This window comes from Gordionus sp. m RMFG-2023, chromosome 2 (assembly GCF_954871325.1).
Source record: "Gordionus sp. m RMFG-2023 chromosome 2, tfGorSpeb1-WG-v2, whole genome shotgun sequence".
NCBI classification, from domain to species: domain Eukaryota; kingdom Metazoa; phylum Nematomorpha; class Gordioida; order Chordodea; family Parachordodidae; genus Gordionus; species Gordionus sp. m RMFG-2023.
In genome coordinates, this window is record NC_088776.1 from 8,293,091 (window position 1) to 8,304,717 (window position 11,627).

General features: G+C 26.6%; 1 protein-coding gene across 1 annotated transcript; it reads right to left on the reverse strand.

Annotated features, from left to right (window-relative positions):
- Nucleotides 1–1,257: 1,257 nt before the first annotated feature.
- Nucleotides 1,258–10,434, reverse strand: LOC135925045 (adenosylhomocysteinase-like). Its single transcript, XM_065460195.1, has 9 exons — nucleotides 10,340–10,434; nucleotides 10,104–10,294; nucleotides 9,935–10,063; nucleotides 9,773–9,872; nucleotides 4,294–4,406; nucleotides 3,253–3,460; nucleotides 2,413–2,618; nucleotides 2,033–2,236; nucleotides 1,258–1,658 (listed from the first exon to the last, which is right to left on the reverse strand). The coding sequence occupies exons 1-9, from the start codon at nucleotides 10,377–10,379 to the stop codon at nucleotides 1,527–1,529; spliced, it is 1,323 nt and encodes a 440-aa protein (XP_065316267.1). The 5' UTR covers nucleotides 10,380–10,434; the 3' UTR covers nucleotides 1,258–1,526.
- Nucleotides 10,435–11,627: the final 1,193 nt, after the last annotated feature.

Below are 11,627 nucleotides of genomic sequence, written 5' to 3' on the forward strand. Positions count from 1 at the left end.
GTTAAGTCTTAATTTTCTTTTTTTTAATTCTTATATTCTACAGCTATACTCATTACTAAACACATATATGGCTTGGGTGTAGTTCCACCCTCATATCTGTGTTACAAGGTTTGCGGCATAATAATATGAAGGATGGGCCTTTGTATAATTCACGTACGCTCACCTTTGGGCAGGGCTATGACCAACGTGCAAATAAAGATAAAGAAAGAATATATTTTTATAAATCATTTATGGAAATAAAATTAAATTGACTTTAAAATGGTAAATAAAAAAAATCAACAGATTTGTAATAATTATTAATATAAAACAAATATATTGATATACTTAATTTTTAGTTAAACAACACTTATCCCGAGGATCAATGAAACGCTTAGAAATTTTAAGAAATCCTTGAGATGATATATAAAAAATGATAAAAATGCTCAGATAACACTTAAAAGAATGCTGTTTTCAACCGCAAAGATATATAAAAGGTCTAAATTTGTATAAAACAAAGGGATAGAGGTTATCTAATAAATTTGTTGTCAAATATAACCATTAATAGAGATATCAAATGTTGTTTTAGGTAAGGTCATGACGAATCAAATATATAATTTATTTAACCAGAGTTTGCAGCAAAAGCTTCAAAAATAGATGAAACAAGATGGTGCGCACATGAAGCACTTATATTACTATATTGTCAAAAGAACCTACTTCCGACTGCTAAAAGTACTCTATATTATACAATTAATAATAAATCGTTTGAGGAGAAATCTAATCAGTTGAATGAAAATCTGTGCAAATTCAAAACGTTAAATCAACTCTCATTCTTTATTTTTTGTAGTATCTCATAAACAAGAAAATGAGTCCTAAACAAAGAAAATTTAACAAATCTGAATGGATCGAAAGCAATATTGACAAATGATGTCACTTCTATGTCACACCAAGACAACATACCGTTGCCCATGTGGATCATGATAAACACCCAAAGATACAATAGAATTAGAAAATTGTCAATTCCTTCCTTACATTAACCAAGATATTCTCCAATTCCAAAAGATATGCATAAAGGAAAGCATGACATTATATATGAAGAATGTTTCAATAACCTAAAAGATAAATATTAAATACAAAATTCTATGGATTATTCCGACGCAAAATTAAAATATTTTACGCAAATATAATTAATCATCAAATATAAAAATACAAATCACCCAAATATCATTTATTTCTTTATAAACAATATACTGTGTTTCAAAGGACAATAATATTTGTTGGTCAGTGAAATTTAAATATATATTTTATTACCTTCCCCCTAAATAAAAGAAAAAGGAATAATCAAAAATTCGTTTTTGATCTTAAATGAATATGCATAGATCAATGGTGTTAAAGGCAAATCGGGGTGATAAAAATAAGTATACAATATTTTTTGAATACAACATAATCTTACATAAATTATTCACCGAATGAAAGGATTAAAAAAAAATAATTACATTTCATTTGTAATACCGTATATCCTAATATTAAAAAAAAGTGTTTTAAGAAATTTAATATCGGTATAATTCTGGTTTAAAAGGGCCATCCAAGGGCACATTAATGTATTCGGCTTGATCTTTGGTTAGCTTGGTTAGAACGACACCTAAATGATCCAGATGAGATCTGGCTACTTCTTCGTCCAACTTAGTATTTAAATAACGATATATATATATAATGGAATTATTATCACTAACAATCGCTACTTCTCCCTGACTATATTTATTTTAAAAATACTAAAAAAAGATTATCTTTACAAAAATAAAACTATAGGTTTGCTAATCTTTTCTCTTTTTACCTAAATAATAAAATTTAAGCCAGGGCTTGATTATGATTAATATTTTTAAAAAAAGATGTCATGAATAATTTACAAATTAATATTACATACTTATCTATTAAGACTTATTTATATTTATGACATAACCTTATTATAAAAGAGTTATTAAAAAAAATTAGGGATTGTATCCACGTTTCAAGACTTGAGATAAAAAAACCCTTGGAAAATGACAAAATTTTTTACTTTCTTTGATAACAAATGTATAGCAGGTTTCATTTCTTTGTATTCCTTCCGCCTTGTCCAAAGTTCGATTTGAGCCAAGATCTGATTACTGAATGAATTGCTCATGACAAAACTAGGGTGACCGGTAGCGCAGCCTAGATTTACTAGCCTACCTTGGCAGAGTAATATAATGTGACGACCGCTTGGGAGGAGATATCTGTCCACCTATTTTAAAATAGAAATTACGATCGTATAGCCATCGTCTCACAAAACAATAAATTCTATTTATTACTTATTAAAGTAACTGGAATTTTTTTTTTGCTTTACGAATATTCAACCAAATACATTTTTCCCATTCCTTTTTTGGTTAGCCCAATAATTATATTAAAAACATAGTATACCTGAGGTTTGATGTTAGTCTTTCCAGAGCAATTGGCATCGAGCCACTTAACGTCTATCTCTGTATCGAAATGGCCTATGTTACACACTATAGCATCGTCCCGCATTTTTAGGAAGTGAGGGCCTCTTATGATATCTTTGCACCCAGTTGCGGTAACAAAAATGGAACACTGCCCCACCACATTTTCGATAGTGTTTACCTCATAGCCTTTCATTTATTTTACACAGTAATTAATATAGTCTAGTCATATCAGAGCCCTTCATGGGCCTTAATTTTTTGATCAAGCGTAGCAGCCCACTGCAAAAAAATTTTTAGGCCCAAGCCTTTTCAAAAATTTATTGAATTGTATTTAATAAAAATAAACAATATTTAAGTGTATTTATGTAATCATTTTGTTTATAATATTAAAATTTAGAAGCATAAACTGTAATATTTTTTAAGGTTATCAACTGTTTTAAATATGCAAAATTTAGGCCCAAGCCCTGCCCATTAAAAAATCTAAAAACCCATGCCCAGCCCACTAGAAAATATAATATTAGGCCCATATCCAGCCCATTAGCCATAGGTCAGTCTGACCCATGAAGGTCTTTAAGTCATATATGAGCGTTTGTTAATAGCCGAGCGTGTTATTTTGATGAGATGATCGTGGTAGTAAAATAGTGGATTAAATATTGGGGAAATTACAAAACAAACTAATTTAACTGTAATCCCCTCCTCCATAAATAGACTAATCAGATGTATGGAGCTTATCTCTTTCTATTCCTCCCATCTATTTATTTGCAAGTTCTCTATTTATTGTTCCTTTATATCTTCCTAGTCTGCTATAAAAATTTCTTAATACCTTCCATAGCCGCCTGAAGGGCATTGATAGGATCGATTTCAGTGATGATGACCCGGGCTCCTAGGCCTCTCAAAGACTGAGCCGAACCTTTTCCTACGTCCCCGTAACCAGCCACTAAGCATACTTTACCGGCAAACATTATATCCGTAGCGCGTTTAATGCCGTCACATAGGGATTCACGACAGCCATACATGTTATCGAATTTGCTCTTAATTATTTTTTTAAATATGGAAAATGTAGACAATTAAAATATATTTGATTCTTCTTATTCGTTTTCTCATTTATTCCCTTTCTCTAGCTCTTCCGTTTATTTTTTAAAAAAATGTTCAATCATTTTTTAATATTTTTTTTTTATCTAAAGTATTTAAACTCAATAAAAAAATAACAACGAAAGTTCCAAAAATAATATGATTTAATTTAATAAAAGTCTGTTTAAAACGAAAATAACTTTCTTGATAATTGTAACCCTATACTTAAGCATATGATAATTTTGGGTCCAATGCTATCCCTTTCACATATTCTCATAGTTAACCTATCAATATTATTAACTTCTCGCAATTTATTCCTTTCCAACAATGAATAAAGAAATTTTTTTAATACGAGTAAAAGTAGAAATTGAAAATAATTCAAAATAAAATATGTCGCATTGAGACATGAAATCTCTAAATTTTAAATTACCGAGTATATTTTAATATTTTTTTTAAATCCCCTTGGGCCGAGAATGTATTACAGCATGTGTAGTGCACCCAACCCTATGAATTTCAGACATTTTTGCAATAAAAATTTGTGTATTTTTTTAAAATTTATATATGAAAAATATACATATAAAAATTACTATAAATTAAAAGTAGGTCTAAAGTTTGGTTAAAGTGTGAGTACTTTATGCATGCTGAAATAAATTTTCGGTCAAATCAGATTATTTAAAATTTAAAAATCGCTCCCAGTAAATGATTCAAAATTGAGATTCAGAATCCTCATGAATTCCATATCCCAATATGACATATCACATGGTTTTATAGCCCCATCCCCTCAAAGATTTACTTTTGTGACAGAATCATTGACATTGATGATGGGAAGCATCAAGTTTCCTTTCTCGAGCCTAATGGTAGCATTTTTAATACCAGTAGTTGTTTCTTCGGAAATCCCTACAATACCTATTAAAAATTTTGAAATTATTAAATTATGGATAAAAGATTTTTTTTAAAAAAAATCTCTTTATTAAAATTAGGTGTATACCTTATACCACTTTTTGAAAGCCGGTCCGATATCCAATATTAAATTGATATCTGCTTATTACCGATCCGATATCACATCTGATTGCATTCTTTATGCATATTTACTATTTTTAATGTATAAAAGTATACACTAAACAAAATGTGCAAAACAAAAATACAATATAGTAAAATACTTAGTAATTCATTATTATCCATCATTAAAAAGTTTAATCAATAAATGGGATTCGTTATTAAATTATTTATATAATCAAATTTTTATATTTAATTTTTTAGTTTGAAATGTTTTTAAATGAAGATGTCATTTTATAGATCTGAAAATTATATAATCGGCCAAAAACCGATATTAAAAAGATGAAAAATCGACGCGATCCGATAAAAAATATCGATACATCCTTAAATAAAATCAGAGCCCAGCCCAGATTTTTTTAAATATAAGGAATAACCCTAAATATATTCAAATTGAACATCAAAATAAACAACCATTTATAATATCGGGGAGTGGTTAAATTAAAAACACTACACTTTGTAGTTTAACACTTCCATCAAATATCAGAATTTATCAATAATCCAACCTAATAATTTCTTTGCTTGCGACCCAAAAAAATTATTTCAGATATTATTTGGTTCAGGCGTCGCAGACCTGTAATGCATATTTCTTCGAATTTCTGAAGGCTTTTTATTCGACAAAATATCAATATATTTTTTTCAACAATTTCCTGACCGGATATCCTGTAATATTAACTTTTTACCTAAAGTTAATAAATTTTTTATAACTATGATATTTTCAATCTAAAACGTGTACTTTCTCTGATTAAAATATTAGTAAAAAAACTTGTTTTTTTAAGAAAGAATATATAGCAATTGCAAGCTATAATAAAATTGATTATTACTTATCAATTTATATTAAAAGGTGATAATAAGGATAAAAAAAAATTAAAGCCCTAACTCTGATGATGTGTTTTATCATCAAAATATACGTCTAATATTACTTAAATAAAATAAAATAGGTTAGAGAAAGATTAAAAAGGTCCACATTACATCATTTTATTATACACTTATACATAAAACAATAAAAAGATAATATATACTGCGTCAAATGAAAAGAAAAGGCGAGAGGTACATTTTTATTTATGGTGGCACACATGTAAGTGAATGTACTTTGCTTTAATGGATTTAAAAGAAACAATTTTTTTTTTTTTAAATTTAATAAATATTATTTTTATATTAGAAATAGAAATTTATATTAATTTTTTTTATGGGTCCTAAATATCAAAAAATTCGATTTGAAAACATTTACTTTGTGGGAAAAAAAGAAATAAGTTTTTTTTGTAATCTAAAAATAAAAGCATGTCCAAAATATAATTCTATACGATTTCATTAAAATTATAAAACTTTTCAAATTTTTTTAAAATGGCTTAGAGTCACAGTGTTACAAGGCTACAAAAAAGCTATTATCAACAAAATACAAAAATATGTTTATACTCAACAGGGTCCAAAAAACTTCATGTCTCTTTATCAGTATAGCATTTTTTTAAATTTAGAATTTTTCATTTTTTTTGTAAAAAAAATAATAATTAATATGTTATTGCCAAATAAAGGTCAAATTTCAATAAGTATGATATAATTAATTTACATCAATAATGCTAAAAACATATTACATACATATTTATTATTATACTTTGTGGTTCAAAAAAAATAATATCTTTTAAGGCTAATAATATTTATTTATTTTTTTTTAAAAAAAAGAAGAGATTGCCTTTTCTACAATATCCCTATATTAAAGAATTTTTTTATATAAAAAAATAAAGAATAAAAATTGCAAAAAAAAATTTTTTAAATCACAAAATTAAATTGTATTAAAGTAGAGTTTAGATAGGGAAAACCCAATTCGGGTCAATTTTAAAAACGACCTGATTTTAGTCGAAATAATATTATGTAGGCCTCGAGATTTCGCAAATAGAGGCCCAAACTTTTATACGTTCTAAGAGCAAAATATCCAGACTTGCATAATATTATTTGGCTAAAATCTTAATCGGGCGGTTTATAAAAATCGACCCGAACCCGGCTTTTTAACAATCTTAGTTTAGAGTCCTTCAAAGGATATCGATGATTTCGACAGGGCATAGGTAACTAAGTTCTAAACTTAACCTACTAATCTATATTTTACTTAATTTTAAAAAAGATATAAAAAAATAATTAAAACGACACCCTTGTATTGAGATTAGATTTAACCCACACACTTCTAATCCGATTTTGCGTTAAATAAAAAAAACTTTCTGCTGCCATCCCAGTGTTGTAGAAAATTTTCCTACCGAGTATATTTTAAAATTTTAGTAAGGCGTCTCCAAAATCACCCGGAGTGGTGGTAACTAAGGGGTTTAAAACTATGATTTGATAGAAACAAGCATTTTAATATTTTAATAGATTCTGCAATTTCTATTTCCATCTATACATGAATGATCCCAAGCAGTTTAGATTTGGATCAATCTCATAATATAGATTTTTTAAATAATAAAAATATCTAACATTATGTTATGTCAAGTAATGAAAGTATAAGTGTCAGGGTAATCATATTTTCTAGTAAATCAAATGATACAGAGGGATCATTCACGACTAAGGTTTAGAACAGAGATGCAACGATTCTCACGATATCGGCTAAATGGCATAACTTGAAATTCATCTGCTATTTGAGATGGAAAGAAATAAACTAATTATAATGTTAGCCAAATCCCTAAAATAAACATTAAACCAATGCCTATCATGTTTATTAAAAGTTATTAATATTGCTCACATCCAGTCTAGATTCGAAACTGGTTTAGAGGTCCAGATAAGCTGAAAAGTCAGAGACGGTTTGTATCAGAAAAAGAAATATAAGTAAAAACAAAATCTAGTGTAGCCAATATATTTTTAAATATTTATTTTGAAGAAGTCAATCATAAAATGAGTAAAATTTATGGACTCAAGTCCAAAATCAGGTTTTTACAACATCCGTAACAAAAAAAATTATGAATTTTTCCAATTCTTCAAAAAATTAAATGATTTCCCCTAAAAAAATTGGCAATATTTAACATTTACAAAAATAAGTAAATATCCACCACAGATACTGTATTGTGTGCCATTAGGTTTATTAAATATTAAATTAAGTTAGTTTGAGCTTTTTTAAAAAAAAAATTTCAAATATACTAATAAAAAAACGAGCATACAGGTTTGGGTAAATAATGTCGTATTCAATTGAGTCCACTTAGATTCATCCATTTTAAATTTAAAATATCTAGGTTATAGTCCTGCAAGGCCACCTCGAGCCCAGACCATTCAGTAAAATATAGGCCTAACCCATGGCTCCAAAAAATATATATATTATACTTCCATCCTATTTTTTCTTTTTTGCATGATCAAATATATCATAATTTAAAAAAAATTAGGTAGATATTCTTTATCATATATATAGAATTAATTTGATAAACTACAATTAAATTATCAGTTATTGTTGAATATTGAAATTGAATATATAATTAAATAAGATAGATAATAAAATAAATTGATTTTGAGATTTATAATTTCTTTTTCATTTATGAAAAATTGTGCCACAAGGCCATGAAAGGTTACCAGGCTTGATCAGGCTTGAGGCAAAAAAAATCGATTTTTCAGGTCTCTTTAACCAAAATATATTCTTTTTTAAAAAAATGTTTTATAGGAGATCTACACAAAAATTACCACAAATTAAAATAGTTTAGAAATTCAAGGCAAAATCATCTGACATTTCTAATGTGGGTAACTCTAGATGATGGTATACATATCTAACATAATCTTTTTTTAAATCTAAAAGATGCTCTCAGATGATTAAAAATTGAGATTCCAAATTTCCATGGATTCCATTTCATCAGCCCATAAAAAAATATGGGCCTTCAATTATAAGTTTAGACAAATTGGAAAAATGACTCAATCAAAAATGATTAATGCCAATTTCTGAATATGCTTCCTTTAAGGCTCTTGTTTAGTAATATGTAAGTTGTAATTAGTTTTAGATATAAACATTTATATGAAAATAAACAATGTTTAATAAAAACCACAATTCCATAACACCTCATTCTTAATATTTTATTTACTAATTTTTTTATATTTGATATTTCATATAATATACTTGATAGCTTATAATAAAACAATACTTACATAAATAGTAAACAATCTTACTTACAATTCAATTTTATTTTATTGTTCAATATTGTATATATACACTGCCATGCAAAAAAAAATCATAGCCTAAAAGAAATAGGCAAACAAATTTGCAACACTTCTTTTCTTCTTTCTTATCTGTTTAAAAATTTGTAGACCAACTTTTTATCCTAGTCCGATTCATGGCTTAATAGGCCAAATAAATTTTTTTAAATTTTATGAGAATTAATTATTTGAAGAATTAGCAACTAGAATCAATATTACCAATAAAATAAATATCAGCTGATACCATAAATATCTAATATTAGCCAATACCATAAATATCACCAGAAATCTGTTAATTTGTTTTGTCAAATGGCTTGATTTGAGCCATTTTTAAAAATGGCTAGCTAACTCAATATTTTAGTAAAAAATATTCTCTTAGCCTCTAGAATTTACTAATAAATTTCCAAATCCTTATGCTACATATAAGCATAAACTTCAGGCTCATGTAATATTATTCTAAATATAATATTGATTTAGCCATTTTTAAAAATTGGTTCAAAGATGGTTCAAAGAACCATTTTTAAAAATTGATTCAAATCGAGCCATTTAATAATAATACTTTTGATATTAGTTGCTAAATTTAAAATAGTAGCTATTAGTAGGCTGCTTTTTTTTGAAATATAGTAGCAGCAGTAGTGTACAGCAAGCTATGAATATAGCAATAAATAATAACTCCCAAAATAATTAGAAATATTTTTAAAACCTAAAAAAATAAGTATAAGTTAATATTTTTTCAAAATAATAAATGAAATATGGGAAAAAAGAAAACCACCAAATTATTTGTTCAAGTAATCATCCCAAATTCTCCCATAAAGGAGGTCTCTCCACAATAAAATTTATGGAGAAAAAACCACCCAAAAATCTTACCCCATAAAAAACTGCATAGGCTTAAATGTTAAAATCTTACTAGAATATTAAACAAGATTAATAAAATGGGCATGATAATTAATTATTAAACATAATTACCTTTATTAATTAAAAAACAATTTAACAAATAAAAAATAATTAGCAATTATAAAAATTAGCTATATATAAAAATTTTTTAAAAAAAACTGAATAAAAAATACCTGCTAATAAGTTTGGATATTTTTCATGAACCAAATTAGTTAAATCTCCACCATCATCTAAAATCATATTAAGTTGTTGACCATCAGGAAATATTAAAGTCTGGCAATAAAAATAACATCATATTTATGTTAGCAAGCAAAAAAATTAATAAATTTAAATACTTGTTCTATGCACCACAAATATTCTTCATCTGTCTCTCCTTTCCAGGCATACACGGCAACACCTGTTTTTGCAATTGCAGCTGCAGCATGATCTTGAGTTGAAAATATATTACAACTAGACCATTGAACCTATAACAATATAATATTTTAAAATTAATATGGTATTTGCCTCTGCTCCCAATTCAATCAGGGTTTCTATCAAAACGGCAGTTTGGATTGTCATATGGAGGCAACCAGCAATTTTAGCACCTTTGAGAGGTTTTGAGTGTCCATATCGTTTCTTCAATGACATTAATCCCGGCATTTCATTTTCGGCAAGCTCAATTTCTTTTCTTCCATATTCTGCTAATTTTATATCCGCTAAAATGTATATTAATATCTTGCATATAATATAATTATATAAACCTATTTTATAAGGTGGTTTTGGTTTCACGTCTGTTACCATTGTATAAAAAGTAATAAAATTATGAATCACTGGTTTTACTAAAATCGAGAATTGACATAATGATACGTAACGTCCTGTCCCTTTTTGACTGCAATGACAAGATAACACTAATAAAAATATTTATTAAACATGAAACAAGTGGTGTATTGCGAGGAGGGCTATAGGAAATTAAGGATCCCATCCGCGCTAACTATTTTTAGCTTTCCAAATTTTGAGTACGGGGCTCCGCTCAGCAAAATTTTTCAAATAATTTTTCAAGTGTTAAATTTGAATCCATTTTCTCTTTATGGCACGGCGTTTAAAAATTTTAAAATGATATTTGACTATATTTATATATTAACTTATTATTCTTAAGAATATTAAAATGTGAATTTTAGTACTGTATAATTATATTTTACAAAAGATATAAAATTGTTATTTTTAATCTTTGAAAATGCATAACACAATATATATTATTATTCTTTTTATTTTATTTGGCGTACATGTTTTAACCCACCATATAAAATTGTTATTTTTAATCTTTGAAAATGCATAACACAATATATATTATTATTCTTTTTATTTTATTTGGCGTACATGTTTTAACTCACCATATATACATCATGAAACAAAACTATCTTATAATCTTTGGAAATAATGAATGAGATCTAGTTGTTCATATTAAATCGATTCAAAGAGTGTAGAATAATTTCTGTTCTCTAAAATGGGTTCAAAATTTGATGAACTATTTGCATTAAATCGATTCAAAGTGTGTAAAATTTCTTTGGTACAAATAGAGATCAAAGATTTATTTAAAAAAAACCATAGGTTTCTAAATTTATCTTTTATAATAATTTTTATTAACAAAAATTTATTAAAAATATTTTGAACATTAGTAGATATTAGCTACACTTCTTCTTAATACAAGATTTCGAAATCTTAAATTAAATTTTAATTCATTCCATTATATTATTGCAATTTCCAATTTGACATTTAAAACTTATACAGCATTATAGAAATGCAGAGTGTAAAATTGCTCGTAAACATTCCCTTTCAAACAACCAGTGGCATGCCTAAAATATGAAGAAATGAAAGATTCATGAAAAATTTTTAAATTTATATTTATATATATTAGTATTAATCAGTCATATCAACAATATCTATGGTTTATATTTGTGGAATTATTTTTTATAAAAATAAAGAATTTATTTATATTAGTAATAGAAAAAATCCGATTTTTTATATATATTTCAATAATATAAATTATAG